This window comes from Erinaceus europaeus, chromosome 8 (genome assembly GCF_950295315.1).
Source record: "Erinaceus europaeus chromosome 8, mEriEur2.1, whole genome shotgun sequence".
In the NCBI taxonomy this organism is placed as follows: domain Eukaryota; kingdom Metazoa; phylum Chordata; class Mammalia; order Eulipotyphla; family Erinaceidae; genus Erinaceus; species Erinaceus europaeus.
The window spans coordinates 102,407,354-102,431,752 of NC_080169.1; the positions used below are offsets into that span (position 1 = coordinate 102,407,354).

The 24,399-nt window shown below is 43.5% G+C and overlaps 1 protein-coding gene across 1 annotated transcript in view; it reads right to left on the bottom strand.

The window, feature by feature from the left end:
- PODXL (podocalyxin like) overlaps positions 1-24,399 on the bottom strand; it is an 88,918-nt gene that overhangs the window by 20,236 nt on the left and 44,283 nt on the right. The window contains exon 2 of the mRNA XM_016188614.2: positions 572-1,249. Coding sequence (XP_016044100.2) covers positions 572-1,249 — 678 coding nt within the window. The remainder of the gene's footprint in view (positions 1-571; positions 1,250-24,399) is intronic.

Here is a 24,399-nt window from a genome sequence, read left to right on the forward strand (position 1 = left end):
AAGAAGAAGAAGAAGAAGAAGAAGAAGAAGAAGAAGAAGAAGAAGAAGAAGAAGAAGAAGAAGGAGAAGAAGAAGAAGAAGATGGAGAAGAAGAGAGAAGCAGAGCATTACTCTGGCACCTGCACAGCCAGGGGTCAAATTTGGAACTTCATGCTTGAGATTGTAATGCCGTATCCCAAAGGCCACCCCCCCTGGACCAGTGCACCTGTATGTTCTTACACAACCCTTACATTAACCCCATGAGAAAGGTACTGTAGGGGCCCGGGAGGTGGCAAACTCTGTTAGGTGAACACATCACCATGCACAGAGACCCAGGTTCAAGCCCCTAGTCCCCATCTGCAGTGGGGAACATTTCATGAGCAGTGAAGCAAGTCTGCAGATCTCTCTCTTTCTCTCTCCCTTGCCACCTCCCCCATTCCCCTCTCCATTTCTCTTTGTCCTAGCCAATAAACTGAGAGAGAGAGAAGCAAAAATCAAGGCATTGTATTTGCACTTACTTTGAAAAGGAGCGAGAGAGAGAGAGAGAGAGAGAGAAACAGAACCCTCACCATCTCCCCATCCTCCAGCTTACTTGGTGTAACTGATGTCCCCTGAGGCCTGGAGGTGGGCCCTGTCACAGGCTCTGAACTGCTGGGTGCTGTCGTGGCTTTGCCTGAGCCCCCGGGTAGGCTGGTGAGGGACCCCAGGGTGGCCAGGCTGTTGGTTGGCTGGGTGGCCGAGGTGCCCGGAGCAGCGGTATTCTGGGAGGTCGTCAGGTCTGTGGGCAGAGTGGCTGCCTGACTTCCACCCTTAGTGGCCGCTGTGATGGTGGTGACACCCTGGTCACCTGGCACCCCAGGGACCCCTGTAGCCCCACTCGGACCCTGGGTGGTTCCAGGCTTAGTGGGAAGAGTGGTGACTAAGGGCGTGGTCTTGTCTGGGCCCTTGTGGCCACCACCACCAACAGCAGTGGTTGTGGCGGTGGCCTTTGTGGGGGGCTGGTCCCCTGTGTTGACAGGAGTGGTGGTGGTCTTCGTGTCTGGGGTTACAGGGGGCTGGCTGGTCACCGGGCTGCCGGACTTGTCCACTGTGTCGCTGCTGCTGTCCACTGCTGCCCCTTTCTGGTCATCTCCTGTGGCTGTGCTCGGTGATGCTGTCGTGGGACTGGTGCCTGGGTCAGTGACTGGAGCTTGGGTGATGGGTTTGGTTGTGGGTTTGGCTGTCGTGGGTGTGTCTATGGCGTCTGCTGCCGGCTGATCAGGGGAGTCTGCTGTGTAAAGACATGGGAGAATCGTGTTAGGGCAGGGGCTGGAGGTCTTTCTCTGTACACACACCCCACCTCTGGATCTAGGGGTTTTCTTCCCTTACCCTTCGCCCCATCTTTCCTGATTGGAGGCTCCTGGCTAATGTGAGGAGGGCGACAGCATGAAAGCAAAGTCTCAAGGGAGACAAGGAGTAGCCAGTTCTGCGCTCTGTGTGAGGGGCTGCAATGGATTCCTGTTCCCCTCACTGGACCTAAGCACATGTCCTTAAGTCCACCTCCAAGACCACCTCGGCTTCCTTCTCCCCAGCTCTCTGGGACATGGCTCCCCACCCACCCTAAAACTCCACAGGTGCATTCTCATTGAACTGCTAATCTGAGTACAAATGAAGGGTAATTGACAGCAGCATGAAATTACACGAATCACTCTAAAGGCAACTGGGGGGTGGGCTGATGAGGCCAGTCCACTGCCCTGAGAACCTTGCAGTGGTCAGGGAAGGAAGGCAGGTCTTTGACACACTGGCTCAACCAATTATGTTCACTCAGGGGACCCTTCTGTGAGAAGCTCCATGCTGGATCCTGGGATACACTGGTGACAAAATCACCTATCATTCACATCTTCTGAGAGCTTGCAATGCAGTGGATGAGAGAACTCGGGTTGAGCACAGAATTTGCATGCCGGTGGGTCCCAGGTTCAATCCCTGGTGCTGACACATGCTTGAGCTGATCAGTACTTGGTCTCTCTCTCTCTCTCTCTCTCTCTCTCTTACACACACACACACACACACACACACACACCACTAAATAAATCCTAGAAGAAAATGCTAGTGTACAGAACAGCCAAACATCATATGTGGTGTTCAAATGATAAAGAGAATAAGGAAGTGGGGGTGGGTGACTGTTTGGAAAGAAAGGCACCTTTGGAGTGATGACTAAGCTAAGACCTGAAGTAGAACAAGGAAGCTCAGAGGTTGCATGGGTAAAGTGGCAGGCACCTATGGGGCAAAAACCCCCTTTTTAGGAGTCAAATGAAACTCTCTTTTAAAAAAGCATGTCCTGTAAGAATGGGGCATGATCACTTCTGGGGTGTGTGGCCATGGAATAACAAGGATCTAATAGTCTTTCCTCCCAAAACAACAAATAAATACAACAAAAGACCCAACTGAAGTCATAATCTACAGCTGAGGGTTCTGCAGCCTCAGGTGGGTGCCCACGTGTGGTTGGGGCAAAAAGGGGCACAGGCTGAGGAACAGTGAAATCAGGTCAGAGCTCTGGGCAGCAAGGTGCTGAGCTGTGCCATTTTGGTGATTTCACTTTAAGCCCAGCAAGCAATGAAGCTTGTTCCTAGTGCCAGAAGAAAAGAGAAAGGCTTAAAACCTCCCAGTCTTGGGCTCGGGGTATTTAGCCTTCTGAATTTAATACAAGGACACAATATAAAACAAGCATTTGTAACCATAAGACAGCCTAAAGCAACCCCCCCCCAATCCATCCCACCATCCACATATCATACAAACAAGAGAAGCCTAGAGATCATAATAGCACCACCTGCTGGTCATCTATAAACAGCACAGAGTAGCAGCAGCCACAATTCTACTCTCCCGAGTCAGAGGAACGTCAATCCAGGCAAGTGTGATTAGTGGATTGAATAGCACTGAGAGAGGGACATCCTAACACACCATATACAATAGTTAAACCAATAAGAAACATTGGAGAAGTAAACGAGGACAAAAGCTCAGGTAAAAGCACCCAAAGGGTTTTGAGGACAACGTCCAACACAGGAGTATGGAAAGAGTTTGAAAATAAGATCATCAGAAATGGGGAAACAGTAAATGAGGCAAAAACAAACAAACAAACCCCAACAACAATGAAAAAACCCCACTATCTGGAGGTAATTAGAGATCTGAAAGCTGAAATAGCTGAGGTAAGAGCACAACTAGCTGAATAAGCTAATGCAATCTCAGAACAAGGAAACAAAATAGCTGAGCTACAGGAAACAACAGAGGGGAGAGAGAGTAGAATAAGTGAGACAGAAAACAGAATAAGCAAGATTGAGGATGAATTATAAAAAAAATAAGAAAGAAGAGATCTCAAAGAGATTAAGAGATACTGAAAAACAGGGCCAGTCAGTGGCACACCTGGTTAAGTGCACACACTACAGTGTGTGAGGACTGGGGATCAAGCCCTTGTCCCCACCTGCAGGGGGAAAACTCCACGAATGGCGAACCAGTTCTGCAGGTGTCTCTCTCTCTCCATTTTTATGTCACCCTCACCTCTCAATTTCTTTTTGTCTCTATCCAATAATAACTAAACAAGTCTTTTTAAAAAGAGATACTGAAAACAATAGAGACATAAGAGATGCTTCAAAAGAAGTAGTATAGGTATTATTGACTTGCTAGAGGAAGAAAGAAAGGGAGAAGAAAGCATTTTACAGTACATATAGCTGAGAAGTTCCCTATTCTAGACAACATAAAAGACATAAAGGTTCAAGAAACTCAGAGGATCCCAAACAGAATTACCCCAGACTTAAAGTTTACACCAAGACACATCATATTTAGAATGAAAAGGAATAAGAATAAAGAAAGGATCCTGAAGGCTGCAAGAGAAAAACAAATAGTCACCTATAGAGGAAAACCCATAAGATTAGCAGCAGACTTCTCCACACAAACACTACAGGCCAGAAGAGAATGGCAAGATATCTATTGAGTGCTCAATGAGAAAGGCTTTCAACCAAGACTACTGTATCCTGCTAGACTGTCATTCAAACTAGATGGAGGCTTCAGAACCTTCTCAACTAGAAACAGTTGAAGGAATCAACTATCACCAAGCTTGCCCTAACAGAAGTTCTGAAGGTCTCTTATAAACAATCACATCATCACAAACCTGCCATATATCAGAACACTCTAAAATTGTAGAATAATGGCATTAAAATATCTTCATTCTATAAGATCAATAGCCTGGATTCACCTATTAAAAGGTATAGAGTAGGAAGATGGATCAGAAAATGCAACCCAACAATATGTTGCCTGCAGGAAACCCACCTAACTCAAGACAAACACAGACTCAAAGTTAAAGGATGGAAAACTACCATATGCGCCACCTCCCAGACCAGGAAAACTACCATAAAAGCCAATGGCCCACAAAAGGGTGCAGAAACAGCTATTCTCATATCTGACATGATAGACCTTAAAACAAATAAAACTGAGAGTCGGGCTGTAGCGCAGTGGGTTAAGCGCAGGTGGTGCTAAGCACAAGGACCCGCATAAGGATCCTGGTTCAAGCCCTGGCTCCCCACCTACAGGGGTGCGTTTCACAAGCGGTGAAGCAGGTCTGCAGGTGTCTATCTTTCTCTCCCTCTCTCTGTCTTCCCCTCCTCTCTCCATTTCTCTCTGTCCTATCCAACAACAATGACAAAAATAATAACTACAACAATAAAACAACAAGGGCAACAAAAGGGAATAAATAAATAAAAATAAATATTAAAAAAACAAATAAAACTTAAAAAGAAATGGATGTACATTAATGTTCAGAGGATCTGTCAATAAAGAGGTCTTAACAATTATTAACATCTATGCACCCAATGAAAGACCATCTAAATACATCAAACATCTACTGAAAGAGTTATAGCAATAAATTAATAGCAATACAGTAATAGTAGGGGATTTCAATACCCCTTGGATGTTAGACTAGAAAATATCAAAAACTTAGAGGAAAATATTAGCAGAACTCTTTTCCATCTAAATTTTAAAAGCACCTTCATTGAAACAAATCCAATTACAAAAAAAATAAAAGTTGAACAATAAACATAAAGTAGAACTCAGACCGGGTCTGGTGTATTGCACCAAAGTAAAGGATTCTAGGGTGGGGGTGGGAGGGGTTCAGGTCCTGGAACATGATGATAGAGGAGGACTTAGAGGGTCATTGAATTGTTATGTGGAAAACTGAGAAACGTGAACAGGGCTAGTTGGCATAATGGTTATCCAAAGATAACCATTATGCCATTATCTTATTCCTGAAGCTCCAAAGTCTCAGGTTCATGGTGAATTCACCTTCTTTACCCCATCTTGGATGGAGCTTGAAGACAGCATGTTAAGCAAGATAAGTCAGAAACAAAAGGATGAATATGGAATAGATTTCACTCATAGACAGAAGTTGAAAAACAAGATAAGAAGGGAAAACTCTAAGCAGAACTTGGACTGGAGTTGGTGTATTGCACCAAAGTAAAAGACTCTGGGGTAGGGGAGAGTGTTCAGGTCCTGGACAGGATGGTAGAGGACCTAGTAGGGGTTGCATTGTTATGTGGAAATGTTATGCATGTACAAACTATTGTATTTTACTGTTGACTGTAAACCACTAGTCCCTCAATAAATAAATAAATAAATAAATAAATAATGAATGAATGAATGAATGAATGAATGAATGAATGGGTGTGTACACACAGTAATACCTCTCAGCCAGGGAAGTAGAGACCCTGTCATTTGCAACAAGAATGAATCTAGAGGGTACTATGCTTCATGAAATAAGCCAACGTGTAAGTTCACACTCATCTCTGGACTATAGAGAAAACAGATAGATGAACTATAGACAATCAACGAGATCAGTGTTGGTAAGAAGGTGGGGGAAAAAAGAAACCCTCCTACACTGTTGGTATGCATGTAAGTTGGTTCAGAAACAGTTTTGCAAAAAAAGTCTGGAGATTCCTTAGGTAGGAAATGAGCCTGCCATGTAGTCCTGCAGTGCCACTCCTGGGAACTCATCTCAAGAACACAAAAACACGTCTCGAAAAAGATCTATGTATACCTGTGTTTACTGCCCAACTTAGAAACAACCCAAGATGAGTGGTGAAGAAAGAACCCAACAGGCATGGTTAAGAAAGTTGTGCTATAGGGGGCTTGATGGGAGTGCACCTGATTAAATGTACACAGTACTAAGCACAAGGACCTGCACAAGGGACAGGATTCGAGGCCCAGCTCCCCACCTGCAGCAGGGACGCTTCATGGTGAAGCGTTGTGGTGAAGCAGGCCTGCAGGTGTCTTTCTTTCTCTCTCCCTCTCTCCTCTCAATTTCTCTCTTTCCTGTAAAATAAAATAAAAAAGGAGGAGGGGAAGGGAAGAAGGAGGAGGAGGAGGAAGAGGAGGAGGAGGAAGAAGAAAAAGAAGAAGAAGAAGAAGAAGAAGAAGGGAACGAGGAGGGGGAAGGGGAGAAAAAAGGCTGAGGAGGAAGACGGAGGAGGAGAAAGAGATGAAGAAGAAGAAGAAGAAGAAGAAGAAGGAAATTGTGCTATAGATACAGCATGGACTAGGACTCCGCTGTAAGATACAATGAAATCTTGTTTGCTGCATCCTGGATGGAACTTGAAGGAATCGTGTTAAGTGAGAGTAGTCAGAAGGAAATGAATTTATACCAGATATCTCACCCAGAAGTGGATCTTAAGAAACAAAGAGAAGATGATAGGGTGAAACTAGACTAGTGGTGGTCTACTGTAGCAGAGACAAGGGCTTTAGGGATGGGAGGAGGCAGCAGGGCTTCAAGAGGAACCCAGTACACTATAATAGAGGAAGACTTCAGTCGGTGGTGGAAACGGTGCAGACATCGATCACAGGGAGATAAAAAAAAAAAAAACAAACTGCATTCGTCTATAAAATGTAAACATAATATAAATATAAAACTATAAGTCACTATTTCCCCCTCTGTACAGTGATTTGAATATTACAAAGAAAGAAAAAAACTTTCAATTAATGGTTAGCAGAAGGGAGAGGAGAAGGGCATAAATCAGGGTGTACATGCTGATTACAGTGCAGTGATACTTCAATCAAAATACTAATTCCATCCTACTTAATTGGTCACCCTCTTGGAACCAAAAATGGAACCTGGATTTTGTCTTAACTGCAAATAGAAGATAGAGAATCCTTTAAAGCAAAAAAAAAAAAAAAAAAAAAAAAAGTGGTGGTTTACACACCCATCCTGCCTGGGGGAAGATGGGTCTGAAGGGAGACAGGAGACATGTGGAAAGGAAAGATGAAAGAGGACTGGAGAGACAGCATAATAATTATGCAGAGGACTCTCCTTCCTGAGATTCTGAAGTCCCAGGTTCAGTCCCAGCACCAGAGCCGAGCAGTGCTTTGGTCAACTCTTTCTCATTAAAAAAACAATAAAGATGGGGTAGTGCTAGCGCAGCAGGTTAAGCACACATGTCGTAAAGTTCAAGGACTGGAATAAGGATCCTAGTTTGAGCCCCCAAACACAAGCAGTGAAGCAGGTCTGCAGGTGTCTACCCCCCCACACCTGGCTTCCCTTCCTCTCTTGATTTCTATCTTATCCAACAACAATAACAACAACAATAATGATAAACAACAAGGGCAACAAAAGGAAAAAAATAGCCTCCAGGAGCAGTGGATTCGTAGTGCAGGCACTGAGCCCCAGCAATAACCCTGGGGGCAAAAAAAAATAATAATAAAAATAAAAGGAGTCAGGCAATAGCGCAGTGGGTTAAGCGCATGTGGGCAAAGAGCAAGGACCAGCATAAGGATCCTGGTTCAAGCCCCTGGCTCCCCACCTGCAGGGGAGTCACTTCACAGGTGGTGAAACAGGTCTGCAGGTGTCTGTCTTTCTCTCCTCTCTGTCTTCCCTTCCTCTCTCCATTTCTCTCTGTCCTATCCAACAATGACATCAACAACAATAATAATTATAACAACAAAACAATAAAGGCAACAAAAGGAAATAAATAAATATAAAAAAATTAAAAATATTAAAAAAAATTTTTTGGGAATCTGGGGAATGTTATGCATGTAAAAAAAAAAAGAAGTAGAAACGCAAAGCAGAAATTGACTGAGTTTGGAGTATGGCACCAAAGTAAGAAAGCAGAAGTACACTATAGTTTGCAGTGAGTACCCCCCTAACACTTCCTCTCCACTTTTCCAAGCTTTGGGTCCATGATTGCTCAACAATTTGTTTGGCTTTGTATGTTAACTCTCTTTTCAGTCACCAGGTTCCAGGTGTCATCAGGATGCCGGCCAGACTTCCCTGGATTGAAGACCCCACCAATATGTCCTGGAGCTCCGCTTCCCCAGAGACACACCCTACTAGGGAAAGAGAGAGGCAGACTGGGAGTATGGACCGACCAGTCAACGCCCATGTTCAGCGGGGAAGCAATTACAGAAGCCAGACCTTCTACCTTCTGCAACCCTCAACGACCCTGGGTCCATGCTCCCAGAGGTATAGAGAATGGGAAAGCTATCGGGGGAGGGGGTGGGATATGGAGATTGGGCGGTGGGAATTGTGTGGAGTTGTACCCCTCCTACCCTATGGTTTTGTTAATTAATCCTTTCTTAAATAAAAAAAATTTAAAAAAAACATAAAAAAACATAAAAAAATAAAAAAATATTTTTTTAAGAAAAAAAGAAAGGGAAAATGAAAGCAACACAGACAAAGTGAATAATTGCCACGACATTTTATTTTTTGACACCAGAGATGGTGGGAAGCTGAATTCAAGACCATGCTTTGAAGTTAGAATAGCCACAGGCTGACACAAGTGAGGAAAGAGAATAAGGAGGGTGCCTGGTCCTGAGCAGAAAAAAGAAGGTCTTGAAAAGGGGTGTGGTGGTGCTTTGCAATTATTTATAGCCATTCTGAGTCTGGGGAATCCCCGCCACCACCACCAACTCCCCAAATAAATAAACTTTTCTGTCCGCAGGATGCCCTGAGCTGCCACAAATTAGGGAAGTCCTTCCCGGACAGTGAGTGAAGTGGTGCAGACCATGAGGAAGCTCAGTGACAGTGGCCATGAAGTCAGGCTCAACTGTGAGTGACAGGTGGGGTGGGGGTAGAGGTGTGTCCACAGCCAGAGAGGCAGCACTCGGCATCTGTGAGCTGCCTTCTCTGACCAGGCCTTAAAATAAAAAAAATAAATAAATAAAATAAAAACCTGTTAGTGAGAGACAGAGAGACAAAGCATCACCACTCTGGTACATGAGATGCTAGGGACTGACTGAACTTGGGACCTAACACTTCTTTGTGTAAGATTTCTATTTCTTCCTGGGTTCTTCTCTGAGGAGTTCAGTTTTATGGCCTAATTGGTGACCATTCAAAGCAGCTCCAAGTGCAGACTCTAATAATCTCAGTTTCTCTGTAGACTGAACCATACCTTAGACTGTGTGTGAGTGTGTCTGTGTGTGTCCAAGCACACGTTGTAACAGGACTTCAAGGATTACTTATTAGATCTTGGGGCTAAAGGTTGTGGGAATCCTGCCTGTTCTGAGGACCAGTGTCCAGTGTCCTGTGGTACTTCCTGAAGGGGCAGTCTCATGAGTTCCCTAGAAGGAAATGCCCCTCAAAGTGGCTCTCTGGGGCTAAAGTGGCCACAGTCACAAAATATGAAGGGTTCACGCTTTATTCTGTTTTAGTTGAGCGGTGACTTTGCTCTTTGTGGTCTAGAAAAGAATGGTGCTACTTACGATTACGACTGATCCTGGCATAGTAGCTTTTTGCTAAAAGATCTGAGTTTGTTGAGGGGAATGTCTACATCTTTAAAGAGCTGATAATATGGAGTGTGGAGGCTACCTTGTGCTGTGGGAAATAGCTTAAGACAGGGTTTTCTCAACTCTGCGACTACTGACACTTGGGGGCTGGATACCTCTTGTCATTGCAATGTAAAATTATTTACATATTTATCCATGTATTCCTTTATTTTTTAATATTTATTTTCCCTTTTGTTGCTCATGTTGCTTTCATTGTTGTTACAGTTATTATTGTTGTTGTCACTGATGTCATTGTTGTTGGATAGGACAGAGAGAAATGGAGAGAGGAGGGGAAGACAGGGGGAGAGAAAGATAGACACCTGCAGACCTGCTTCACCAACTGTGAAGTGACTCCCCTGCAGGTGGGGAGCCAGGGGCTCGAACTGTATTTATTTTTATGAGAAAAAGATTGAGAGAGGTCAGCTTTGGCACATGACAATTCCAGGGATTGAACCTGGGGCCCCAGACATATAAGTCCTGTGCTCTAATGCTGAGCTTGTCTCTCTGGTTAGGATATGGCTTTGTTATGGGGACTTGTCCAGTGCATTAGAGAATGCATATGTGACATCCTTGGTCTCTTTTCTCTTTTGAGACAAATAACATACACACTTATTCCAGACAACTGAAAATGTCTCCAGGTATTACCAAATGTCCCCTCAGGGAGGGGGTAAAAATCACTACTCGTGAAAACTACTGGCTTAAATAAAGACAGCAACATATTCTAATCCCTAAATCTGCCTCTCAAAGGAAAGACTGAAACCCTAAAAATGCTAAGACTATCCTTTATTCAGTAGTCCTCTCTCTCTCTCTCTCTCTCTCTCTCGCAGAGAGACTGAAAAGATCAAAAAGAAAAAACTAACTGCCAGATCCCACAAATTAATCCACAACTTCACTGGGTCTCTTAACTGAAGTAGAGCCCTGAGAATTAGAATGGTGGGGAAGAGTCAAGCTGAATTAGAGTCTCTTCCTGATATCTCAAGCTTGAGGTCCTGAGTTCAATCGCTGGCAGCATGTGTACCAGTGAAGTCTGTCTCTCTCTTTCCTCCTATCTTTCACATTATTAAATAAATAAATCTCTAGAAAGAAAGAAGGAAGGAAAGATACGAAGGAAGGAAGGAAGGAAGGTAGTAAGGAAGGAAGGAAGAAGGGGTCATCAGATTAAGCACATGTGGCGCAAAGTGCAAGGACCAGCTTAAGGATCCCAATTCAAGCTCCGGCTCTCCATGTGCAGGGGAGTCGCTTCACAGGTGGTGAAGCAGGTCTGCAGGTGTCTATCTTTCTCTCCCCCTCTCTGTCTTCCCCTCCTCTCTCCATTTCTCTCTATCCTATCCAACAATGACATCAACAACAACAACAACAATAAAAAACAACAAGGACAACAAAAGGGGGAAAAGCAAATTAAAAAAATAAAAGAAAGAGGGAAAGAAAGAAAAAAAGAGAGAAAGAAAGAAAGGAATTCAAATTCTGGGGCCGGGAGGTGGCGCTCCTGGTTAACCACACACACTACAGTGCTCAAGGACCCAGGTTCAAGCCCCCAGTCCCCACCTGCAGGGGGAATGCTTCACAAGTGTTCAGTGAAGCAGGGCTGCAGGTGTCTCTGTCTCTTTCGCTCTCTATCTCCCCTTCCCCACTCAGCTTCTCTCTCTCCTGTCAAAAGGAGAAAAAAAGAAAAAAAGAAACCACAAGACACAAGTATAAAATATGAGATCTAAAAGTAGCAAATTTACAGTATAGGTCATTGTAAACAAAGGCTAAAATTGGAGCAGATGAATTAGACACAATCCTAAAAACAGGGGCCAGTTGATGTTGAGTCTAGTTGAGTTGCACAGGTTACCATATAAAAAGACCTAGGTTCAAGTTTCTATTCCCCACTTGCAAGGGGGCAAGCTTCACAAGCTATAAAGTAGTGCTGCAGGACTCACTTTCTCTTCCATTTCACTGTCTCCCCTTCTCTTTCAATTTCTGTCTCTACTTAATTAAAAACAAAACAAACAAAAACAATCAGAGCGACACACAAAGAAATAGAGAATTTTCTCATACACGATCAAACTTTTCCAACTTTAGATAAAGTGTTTTTTTTTTTTTTTTGCTTGTTGTTGCTATCAGGGTTATCTCTAGGGTTCTGAGGCTCCATACCTGCCTTAAGAATCCATTCTCCCATGGGGGGTTGGGCGGTGTCGCAGAAGGTTAAGTGCACATGGTGCTAAGTGCAAGGACCTGCATAAGGATCCCGGTTCGAGCCCCTGGCTCCCCACCTGTAGGGAGGTCGCTTCACAGGCAGTGAAACAGGTCAGCAGGTGTCTGTCTTTTCTCCCCCTCTCTCAATTTCCCTCTGTCCTATCCAACATCAATAACAACAACAATAATAAATAACAAGGGCAACAAAAAAGCAAAAAAGCAAAAAAAAAAAAATAATAAAGCCTCCTGGAGCAATGGTTTTGTGTGTAGGCACCAAGTCCCAGTGATAACTCTGGAGGCAAAAAAAGAAAAAAAAAAAAAAAAGCATCCAGTCTCCCATTGGCCATGTTTCCTTTTCTTTTCTTTTCCTTGTAGGGTGAAAGAAATTGAGTGGGGAGGGAAGGGAGGGAGAAAGGCAGACACCTACAGCCCTGCACCACTGCTTGTGAAGCCCCTGATGGTGGGCAGGGGGCTTGAACTCTTTGCATGTGGTACTGTGCACGATCAAGGGGGTGTACCACGACCCAGGTCTGACTTGAACATTTTTTTTTAATGACAAAATTGGAAACTAGAGGTATAACAAGTAAATGGACAGACAAGGCTCATAAGAGAATACTAAGCGAAACAAGGGACAGACTGACATATATAAGAACAGGGAAGAATCTAAAACCAGCTAAGTTGATCTTAGATTTTAATATCATTCTTTAGTAAAAAACAAACAAACAAAAAACCAACTAGGACTATTTGGAGGAATGGCTAATTCCTTTCTTTCTTTCTTTCTTTCTTTCTTTCTTTCATAAAATGGAAACACTGACAAGTCCATAAGATAAGGGGGGTACAACTTCACACAGTTCCTACCACCAGAACTCTGTATCCCATCCCCTCCCCTGATAGCTTTCCTATTCTTTAACCCTCCGGGAGTATGGACCCAAGGTCATTGTGGGGATGCAGAAGGTGGAAGGTCTGGCTTCTGTAATTGCTTCCCCACTGAACATGGGTGTTGGCAGGTTGATCTATACTCCCAGCCTGTCTCTCTTTCCCTAGTCGGGCAGAGCTCTGGGGAAGTGGGGCTCCAGGACACATTGGTGGAGTTGTCTGCCCTGGGAAGTCTGGTTGGCATCATGGTTGACTCAAACATTTCTACAGCACAGTCTGCTTTAGCATGTATCTATGAAAAGAATTAGTTCAGAAGCAATTGCTAATCCACAAATAGGAAACGACTGACTGATTTGTCAAATTAAGAACCTATGTTCAAAGGAAACCACTGAACTTCCACTTTAGGATAATGAGAATAGAGATTTGGAAAGAATACTGCTGCTATGCTTATAACAAAAGGAAAGGAAATGAAAGAATAAATGGAAATGGAGATTTTTCTTGAATGCAGATAACTGAGATAATAAAAAAGTGACTACTCTGAAGTCTGGAGACAGTCAAGCACAGAGAGACAGGAGACCAAGATATTTGTTCTTCTGAGAAGAGCTTGACTAGATTAAAAGTGAAACTGTTCATTCACTTGGGAAAGTCTGAGTGTGGGTACTAACCCGCAACAAAAAGCATGTAGACTAGGAGCTGCAGGCATTAAAGTGTTCAAACTCCGGTAGGGTCTCAGTGGCCCCATCTCTTCCTTCCCCAGGGACCACACAAAGGGCCCATTAAAAAACAACAACTGTGGTCTGGGAGGTGGCGCAGTGGATAAAGCATTGGATTCTAAACCATGAGGTCCCGAGTTCGATCCCTGGCAGCACATGTACCAGAGTGATGGCTGGTTATTTCTCTCCTCCTATCTTTCTCATGAATAAATAAATTAATTAATTTAAAAAAGAAAAAACAAAAACAAAAAAAACTTGAGAAAGCTTCCCTGTGAGATGGGATGGGGGAAGAAAACTACAGCCATTGCTGAAGAGTGTGGCATATCCATTACAGGGGGTAGGAGAGTCTTAATTTTCACTTGTCAGTCAAACAAATAAGTAGCCTGAAGTCAACCACTACAGAAGGAAGGTGGCAGCCCTCTCCAGATCCCTCCCCCACTAGGGAAAGACAGAAACAGGCTGGGGGTATGGATCCACCTGTCAACATCCATGTCTAGCGGAGAAGCAATTATAGAAATCAGAAATCCCACCTTCTGCACCCCAAAAAGAATTGTGGTCCATACTTCCAGAAGGATAAAGAATAGGGAAGCTTCCAATGGAGAGGAGGGAGTGTAGAACTCTGGTGGTGGGAATTGTGTGAAATTGTACCCTCTGTTATCTTACAATCTTGTTAATCATTATTAAACCACTAATAAAAGCTTAAAAAGAAAAAAAAAGGAAGATGGTGACCGCCAGTGAAACCTGTCCAGATTCATCTCCCCTGTTTCTGCGAAGAAACAAAAAAGCACAGGCCTGGAGATGGCTCACCTGGTAGAGCGCACACGGCCAGAAATGAAGCTCCCAACTTGGGGAATGTCACGAGTGGGGGCATGGTGCTGTGGCCTTTCTCTGTCATACTAAAATAAAGAAATAAAAAGCTTCTCAGAGTGGAGTTTCACAGGCACAAAAAGTCCCAGTGGTTAAAAAAAAAAAAAAAAAAAAAGACACCTTGGTGTCCAAAAATAACTCACTAACTAAAACAAAAGCACTGACTGAAGAGCAGGAGAAAAGCAACAAATGAAGCCCTGAGGGGCACTGGAAAAAGGAATTGGAAAAAATAATAATAAAACAGTACTTTTCCCCCTGGGAGAGAACAGGAATACAGGCTAAGTCCAGGATAGGATCTAAAAAAGAGGCAGGAAGGAATATTAGCAAAGAGCACATTTACAAGTCCCAGATTCCAGTAATATATGAAAGAAGGAGGTTCACTCAGAACATCGGAGAATGGCCAGGGACACGGCTCAACAGGAGAGCACAGAACTTGCATGCCTGAGGTCCTGGGTTCGACCCTCATATGTACCTGAGCTGAGCAGTACTCTGCTTTCTTATTCTTTTCTTTCGCTCATAAATAAACAATTTTTTTTTTTAATAAGGGTTAAGAGGTAGCTCAGCTGGCAGTAGAAGTGTTAACATCTGAGGACAATTTCTCATGCCCCCATACAGGTGTCTGCAAAACACTTGTCCTTGTGTGATTTCACTGTTCCCAGGCTGATCTTTTGGGGTTATGTTTATTTCAGATAGACCTAGAGAGGGAGGGCCAGGTGGTTGTGTCCCATGTCCTCCCCGCCTGCAAAAGGGCAGGGCTTTCTCTTTCTCTCTCCTTCTCTATCTCCCCCTCCTCTCTTCATTTGGATCTCTATCCTAAATAAGTAAAAAAAAAAAAAAAAAAATTTTTTTTTTAAAGAGAGGCCCTTTCACATAGCACTTCCATGTGGTGCCGGGGTTCACAAACCCAGGCTGCTTGCATGGCAAGGCATACAACCTACCAGGTGGTTGACCTCCTCAGCCTAGTGCTCATTTATTTATTGCACTGACAAATCCTCGGCGCATACACATGTTCAGATGTGTGAGAAGAAAAGCCATATCCCAGGCAACCACTGCAAGTCTCCATGAATCTGCCTTCTGTGGACATTTCACACAAGTGGAGTCACGCAATGAGTGGCCTTTTGTGACTGACTTTTATTGAATGTGACATTTTTTGGGAAGGTTACTCCCTATTGTGCAGTGCCTCTCACTACACTGTCCCTTTTTTCTTGCAAAATAGTAGTTCACTGTATGGACATATCACATTTTCTGTGATCAATATGTGGGTTCTCTCTCCTGTTAATTGTGCGGCTTGTAACTACTCCTGTACACATTTTTTTGTGGGCATATGCTTTCCTTTCTCCAGAGATATATACCTGGGAGTGGAATTTTGGGTCAATAAGCAACTCTCTATTTAGCATGTGGAAGAAATGACCCAATTGTTTTCCCAGTGTACCACATCACATGCCTGGGATGTCCGGTATTTCAACATCCTTGCCAACATTTGTTCTTCTTATCTTTTATAAATTTTTTAATATGTATTTATTTTCTCTTTTGTTGCCCTTGTTGTTTTTCATTGTTGTTGTAGTTATTGATGTCGTCGTTGTTAGATAGGACAGAGAGAAATGGAGAGGGGGGAAGACAAAGGGGGGAGAGAAAGATAGACACCTGCAGACCTGCTTCATCGCCTGGGAAGCGACTCCCTGTGAAGGGACTCCCCTGCAGGTGGGGAGCCGGGGCCTCTAACCGGCATTCTTACGCCGTCCTTGCGCTTTGCCCCACATGCGCTTAACCTGCTGCGCTACCACCAGTCTCCCATCTTTTTCATTAATGTCACCTAAGTGGAAATTTTGCATTTCCCCAATAACTAATCAACTCCAGCAATATAAAAAAAGGGCTGATATGGGAGTCGGGCGGTAGCAAAGCGGGTCAAGCACACGTGGAGCGAAGCGCAAGGACCAGCATAAGGATCCCAGTTCGAGCCCCCGGCTCCTCACCTGCAGGGGAGTCGCTTCACAGGCGGTGAAGCAGGTCTGCAGGTGTCTTTCTCTCCCCCTGTCTTCCCCTCCTCTCTCCATTTCTCTCTGTCCTATCCAACAACGACATCAACAATAATAACTACAACAACAATAAAAAAGGGTTGATACATGATGACCAAGTGAGATTGCTTCTATGGCCTAGTCCACTATCTGAAAATCAGTTTTGATACAACCTGACACATATAAACAACAGGATTAGAAAACACATACAGCTGGGAGTCGGGCGGTAGTGCAGCGGGTTAAACGCATGTGGCACAAAACGCAAGGACTGGCATAAGGATTCCGGTTGGAGCCCTCTGGCTCCCCGCCTGCAGGAGTCGCTTCACAAGCAGTGAAGCAGGTCTGCAGGTGTCTATCTTTCTCTCCCCCATCTCTGTCTTCCCCTCCTCTCTCAATTTCTCCCTGTCCTATCCAACAACAACAGCAATAACAACAACAATAACAACAACAGTAAAAAAGGGCAACAAAAGGGAATAAATAAATAAATACTATAATAAAGAAAAAACATACAGCCATCTCCAAATATGTGGGAAAATCATTTGACAAAACTCCCCCTTTTATTTATGATGAAAAATTGTAAAAGGTAGGGGAAAGGTGAGTGGTGGTGTACCTGCTAGAGCACACACATTACACCATGGGTAAGGATCCATGTTCAAGCTCCTGACCCCACCTGCAGGAAGGAAGCTTCATGAGTGATGGAGCAAGGCTGCAGGTGACTTGTCCCTTCTCTCTGTATCTTTCACTTTCTATTAAAAATGTCTGCTGGGAGAGTTGGAGTTTTCATGCAAGCACCAAGCCCTAGAGATAACCATGGTGGCCAAATAAAATTTAAAAAGAAGTTTAAAAGGCTATCAGCAAACTAGGACTAGAAGGTAACTTGTCAACCTAGTAAATGAAACCTCCAAAGTGACGTTCTGGTATTCATGTTTCTTTTTTATTAATAAATGAACAGAAATTTTAAAAGCCAGAAACCAGCAGCATCCTGGGAAGTGGCACAGTGGTAGAATTCTGGAGTTAGGTGTGGGGGAGACAGCATAATGGCTGTGCAGAAAGACTTTAATGTATGAGGTTCTAAAATCCCAGGTTCGATTTTAATTATTAATTTTTTTTTGCAATACCATAAGGCAGAGCTGAGCAGTGTTCTGGTAAAAAGAAAAGAATTCTGAATTTCAAAGTATGACATACAAGTCTTTTTATTATTATTTTAATTTTTAATTATTTTATTTATTTTCCCTTTTGTTGCCCTTGTTGTCTTTTTTTTAATTGTTGTTGCAGTTATTATTGTTGTTGTTATTGATGTCGTTGTTGTTGGATAAGACAGAAATGGAGAGAGGAGGGGGAAGACAGAGAGGGGGAGAGAAAGACAGACACCTCCAGACCTGCTTCACTGCCTGTGAAGCGACTCCCCTGCAGGTAGGGAGCCAGGGGCTCGAACCGGGATCCTTATGGCGGTCCCTGCGCTTTGCGCCACATGCGCTTAACCTGCTGCGCTACCGCCTGACTCCCGACACACAAGTCTTTATGCAAATTGTTTCAGCAGTGTTGTTCATAGTCCATCCCAAACCAGACACAACCATGACCTTCTTCAACATGTGAGTGGAAAAATGAATTGGGGCACATTTTTTTGTTTTATTTTATTTTTTTAAATTGGGTTACATTTCTACCAAGTCCATTTAAGCAGTAAAAAAAAAAAGAGTGAACCATTGATTCATGAAACATGATTTGTATTGTTTTTTAATTTTTTAAAAAATCTTTATTTATTTGATAGAGACAGCCAGAAATTGGGGGGGGGGAGAGAAGGAGACAGAGGGACACCTGCAGCACTGCTTCACCACTTGTGAAGCTTTCTCTCCTGCGGGTGGGAACTGGGGGCTTGAACCCAGGTCCTTGCATACTGTAACATGTATCCTCAACCAGGTATGCCACCACCTGGCTCCAGGATTTTTAATGTTAACAAGAGCACGACTCAGCTCTGGTTTGTCGTAGTCCTAGGGACTGAACCTAGAACCTTAAGAGCCTCAGTCTGCTGTGCTAAGAACAATGTTATCTCCGTGGTAAATTAGATGAATCTTAAAGATATTTTAACTAAAAGGGGAAAAAAGAGGCTGTGACTGAGGAGGTGACTCAGTGGGTAGGATGAAGCCCTGGGATCCCCGAGTTCAATACCTAGTATTGCCCTTGAACTTGTCTTTCTCTCTCTCTCTCTTCCCCTCTCATATATATTTATATAAAGGTCCTTGTGGTGGTACAACCTGGAAAGAGTCCAAGTTACCATGCATGAGGACCTGGGTTTGAGTCCCCGACCCCACATGCAGTGGGGGGAAGCTTCACAAGAGGCAAAGCAGTGTGTCAGGTATCTCTCTTTCTCCTCCTTCTCTCACCCAATTTCTCTCTATCACAACAACACAATAATTTAATTAAATCTTTTAATTAAAAAAGATCTTTAAAAAGGAAAGAAACCAAAAGGCAATGTAGTGTTTATATGCTGTTATGAAAGAGACAAACTTACAGGAATAGAACTCAGAACAGCCCTAACAAAGGGGTTGAAGGAAAAGGAAGGAACTGTTAGGACAATGAAAAGAACACACAGTGCTGGGGGTGATGGGTACAAGACTCTACACAAATCTTTAAGTCAACTTCACTTAATGCAAATTTAAGGGAAAGAATCAACCAAGGTGTTCAAGGAAATCTCAGGATAGAATGGAGATTATGAAAATAAATTTAACCATTATACAAATGTATGACAAATGTATAACAGAACCTCATTTGAGAAAGAAGAGGAGGCTAACTAAAAGTCTACTTAGTACTGGAATTTTTTTTTTTTTTACTGGATACGGTAAGGCTAAAGAATAAAAAAGAACTAAATGTAAACAGTATCCTCTAAGTGGTAAGCTTGTCACTCACTAGCTTTGAATCTACTTACATGTGTACTAAAATTGGCAAATTAATATGATCAATGAAATGCTTGGTTAGAGTCAGAGATGCCTGTGAGAGCTCATTGTCATCCATGAGTTAGTACAGAAGTTAGCTTGGCCCACAGAGAAGTTCTAGAAGCAGTGGTATGCCGGTGACAGCAAGTATAACCAATCACTCTCTAATAAAATGAACCAAGGCACCTTTCAGAAGCAACTTAATTCTAGTACTGACAGAGAAAATACAAGATGAGTCTGGGGCATTTTGTAATCCCAGAAATGAAGGGAGTGCTTTGAAAACAAAACAAACAAAAAAAGTGGACAGCTACCTAGGAGATGGTGGTGTTGGACTCTCAGACATGAGGTCCTGAGTTCAACCCCCAGTATCATAAATGCCAGAGCGATACTCAGATCTCTATACTCCACTCCATTAATGAATAATAAACTGAAGAAGGAGAAGGAGAAGGAGAAGAAGGAGGAGGAGGAGGAGGAAGAGGAGGAGGAGGAGGAGGAGGAGGAGGAGGAGGAGGAGGAGGAGGAGGAGAATTAAAGTGGCCAGGGAAGTAGATAGTAGAGTGGATGGAGCACTGGACTCTCCATCATGGGTTCTAGGAGTTCAAGTCTTGGGGTCGCATGTGCCAGAATAATGCTTTGCTCTGTCTCTTTCTCATCACCAAATAGCTAAATCTATTAGGAAAGAATGAAGGAAATAGTAGGTGAGTCCAAGATTTAAGAAGCAACTTAAATGAACTCTTGATGGCCAAACCTGGAATAATCTGAGCAACAATTTGAGCAACAAGTAAAAGTGAAGCAAAATGAAATAATGGATTGGATCCCAAGAAACAAAATAAATATCCATGAGTCAGTTCATGTTGATAAATAACTGAGTAAATACAGAAATAGGGAAAGAATGACTTATTCTTACAGGAGAATTTGAAAAAGCATAGCTAACTCTGCTCATTAACAGGAGGAATTTAGCTTCTTACCTCATTAGAGCTTGATCTAACCTTTTATTTTATTATTGTTGCTGTTGTTATTTTTTAACTGCCATCATGGTTATTGCTGGGGCTTGGTGCCTATTAGGAATTCACCACTCCCAGTGCCATTTTTTCCTCTTCTATCCATCCTTCCTCTCTTCCACCCCTACCTCTCTTATAGAGACAAAGAGAAATTGAGAGAGACGGGAGAGAGACAGAGAGGGAAAGAGAAAGAGAGACACCTGCAGCACTGCACCACCATAAGTTTCCATTCTGCCGGTGGAGACCAGGAGCTTGAACCCAGGTCCTTGAGCATGGGAACTTGTATGCTCTAACAGGTATGTGCCACCACCTGGCCCTGCTTGGTCTAGGCTTGCAGAATCTTTCCCATCAGACTACAGAAGGTGCAGAAACAGTAACTGTGCAAGAAGAAAACTGGACAGACATCATCAAACCCACACAATCAGGTTGACATCACCAATGGCAAGTCATGACCTGTGATACCATCATGTCCCCAGATACAAAGCCACGAGAAGGACCCTGACCTTTGCTGTCTTCTTTCCAAAAATACCTTCTTCCAGTCTGCTCACGACAAACATCAGACACGCCCAAGCTGAAGGACATTCTACAAAGTCCCTAGCCAGGACTCTTAAAAAACTACCCGGATGACAAACAATAAGGGAAAGACTAAGAAACTGTCACAGGCTGGAAGGAGCTAGCCAGACAAGATGATTCAATGCAATGTCATATTCTGGAACAGAAAAGACTTGAAGAAAATATATAAATACAATTTACTGTCTACCCCATCAACCTGACAGGGCCCGAATATATTCACATGTGTAACCTCCCGGTCAGTCTGTGCTCACAGCCGATGGTCACAGCTGAGGACATCCTAGGCTGCACTCATCTTAGGACCAGTCTTCAAAGAGTGGGGCAGTCCCTGCCATTGCTGCTCTACAGTGAAGGAAGGTCCTGGAGAGGCCCACAGGAGGGCTTCTGAGGACTTGTTAAATAGTTTTAAATACAGAGAATATACAAAGAAGACACCGAGTTCCATATGCTTTCCTGCTGGCTCTGCCTAGTGTTAACATCATACGCAAGTAGGTTATATTCATCACGGCTAAGAAACTTAACAATGGCACATGTCATTAATCCAACTGATGACCGTGTTCATATTTTACCAGTCTTCCCACTAATGGTCTTTCTGTTCCAGAATATGACATTGCATTGAATCATCTTGTCTGGCTAGCTCCTTCCAGCCTGTGACAGTTTCTTAGTCTTTCCCTTATTGTTTGTCATCCGGGTAGTTTTTTAAGAGTCCTGGCTAGGGACTTTGTAGAATGTCCTTCAGCTTGGGCGTGTCTGATGTTTGTCGTGAGCAGACTGGAAGAAGGTATTTTTGGAAAGAAGACAGCAAACTCTGACACTATCATCTCAGACAGTATTTTTAGTTCAAATGTATGTTAGCTATCGAGCTCAAACAAAAATTACTAGTCACGGGCCCCTAGAGTCATAACTAAAATAGACTTACCAGCTTCTTTCCATGTTATGATCCCTATTCTCATCTGCTCTAGTCCTACTTTTTGGCTCCTGTTAGTCAACCCATATCTGTGACCTTGGGAGAAATATTGCAGTTTCCAATGAAGGGAATGGAGTCCCGAGGCTAGTTAAGTACACACAGTACTAAGCACAAGGACCGCACAAGGTTTTGGGTTCAAGCCACCACTTCCCACCTGCAGGGGGGATGTTTCATAAGCAGCAAAGTAGGTCTGTATGTGTCTATCTTTCTCTCTCCCTCTCTGTCTCCCACCCTACTCTCAATTTCTTTCTGTCCTAGCCAATAAAATGGAAAAAATGGCCACCAGGAGCAGTGGATTCATAGTGTTGACACTGAGCCCCAGTGATAACCCTGGAGGCAATAAAAAAAATATCCTTTTACTCCCACCAGATGGGCAACATTTTTTAAGTCCAATGCTACCAGTTGGCAGTGAGAACACAGAGGTAGAAGCCCCCTGGTGGAGCGTACCCAGCAAAGTGAACCATGTGTGTGTCTTTCAATCTATGACTTTCAGTTGGTACCACTGGGCACTCAGCCCAGGGGGTCACACATGTTGGCATCAGAGTGCATGCATGACAATACCAGAAGCAGAATAGTGGCTTCATTTTGCTAACAAGTGGATGGATGCTTTCCAGCAGTGGGGTGGGCACATCAGGTGTGGTATGTTACATCCTGGAATACGCAGTGCTGAAACACATAGCATATGCTTATTGTATCACAGCAGATTAACCGCTCAGCCCTGAGTATCTGCAGCTTCTACAGACTCAGCCAACTGAAGATCAAAAATACATACTATGAGGGTCCCAGTGATGGTACACCTGGTTGAGCACACACAGCGCAGTGCATAAGGACCCAGGCTCAAGCCTCTGGTACCCACCTGCAAAGAGGAAGCTTTATGAGCTCTGAAACAGGGCTGCAGGTGTCTCCATTTCTCTCTCCGTCTCTGTCTACTCCTTTCCTCTCAATTTCTCTGATTCTACCCCCCCAAAAAAGATATTTTTTTAAAAAAAAGAATTAAAAAACACATACAATGTAGCTAGGCTTGTCACAGTTGCTTCAGTGCTAAACCCTTATTGAGCCTTTCTTGTCTTTTCTTTCCTTCTCTCCCTTTCTTCCATGAAGAGATACTGAGAAAGATACAGAGAGAGAAAGACCAGAGTACTGCTGAGCTCTGGCTTATGGTGGTGCTGGGGATTGAACCAGGGACCTGCAAGCCTCAGGCATGGAAGTCCTTTCTCCTCAGCCCAGGTCTCATTTTTTTTGTCTTCATTCTGCCCTCCCCCAGTCGATGTAACTACAATTTACATGTCATCTAGAGATGGTTTTAAGTATAGGAGAGGATATGAAAGGAGTATATGCAGATACGACTCCATTGTACATAGGAAACACTAGCATCTGTGGATTATAGTGTCAGTGTGGATCCTGGAACCCATCCTACGTGGACACACACACACACACCAACTACATATATTTTCACCATACAACAAAGTATGTAATATATACAGTAACACATGCACTAGCACAAGTGAATACAAATCAATCTAAAATGATACTAAACAATAAAGGTAAAGGCAGTATCATTTATTTTATTTCTAGGATTTGAAAACTGGCAAAACTGGCGGGGTGGTGATACAGCTGGTTGAGCGCACATGTCGCCATGCACAAAGACCCGGGATTCCAGCCCCTAGTCCCGGGATTCCAGCCCCTAGTCCCCACATCCTGATGCACGGTGATATATGTACTTAGCCAGGACCTCCACCACCCAGCCTCTGCATTTTCTTTTTAAAGGTTGTATTTACTCACCAATGAGAGAAACTGAGATAACCAGAGCACTACTCTGGTGCATATGATGCTGGGGCTCAAAATCAACACCTCACACTTTTAAGGACCTCACACTTTCTTTAAAAAAATATTTTTTTCCTTTTAATATTTATTTATTTATTCATTCCCTTTTGTTGTGCTTGTTGTAGTTATTATTATTGTTGCTATTGATGTCATCGTTGTTGGATAGGACAGAAATGGAGAGAAGAGGGGAAGACAGAGAGGGGGAGAGAAAGATAGACACACTTGCAGACCTACTTCACCTCCTGGGAAGCGACTCCCCTGTAGGTGGGGAGCCAGGGGCTTGAACCGGGATCCTTACGCCGGCCCTTGCGCTTGGCGCCACCTGTGCTTAACCCACTGCATTACCGTCCAACTCCCAGGAGCTTACATTTTTAAGTCCAGCATTCTAGCTACTTACTGAGCCACCTCTTGGATCACTATTTTGTTTAACTTTTTTTTCCTCTTATTTGCAGGGCTTCACTGCTACAGGCAAATAGGAAGACAGAGACAAAGAAACAGAGGGTGAGGGAAAGACACCAGAGCACTGAAGTCCTTTACCATGAGGCAAGGGCTGTGCTTGAACCTGGGTCACATGCATAGATAGCAAGTAGGCACCTCCCCAGGTGAACTATCTTGCTGGCTTCAAATTGCAAAGTTGGCAAAGGTAAAATATGTGTGTATTCTTTTTTTTTTTTTTTTTAAGATTTTTATTTCTGTTAATGGGAG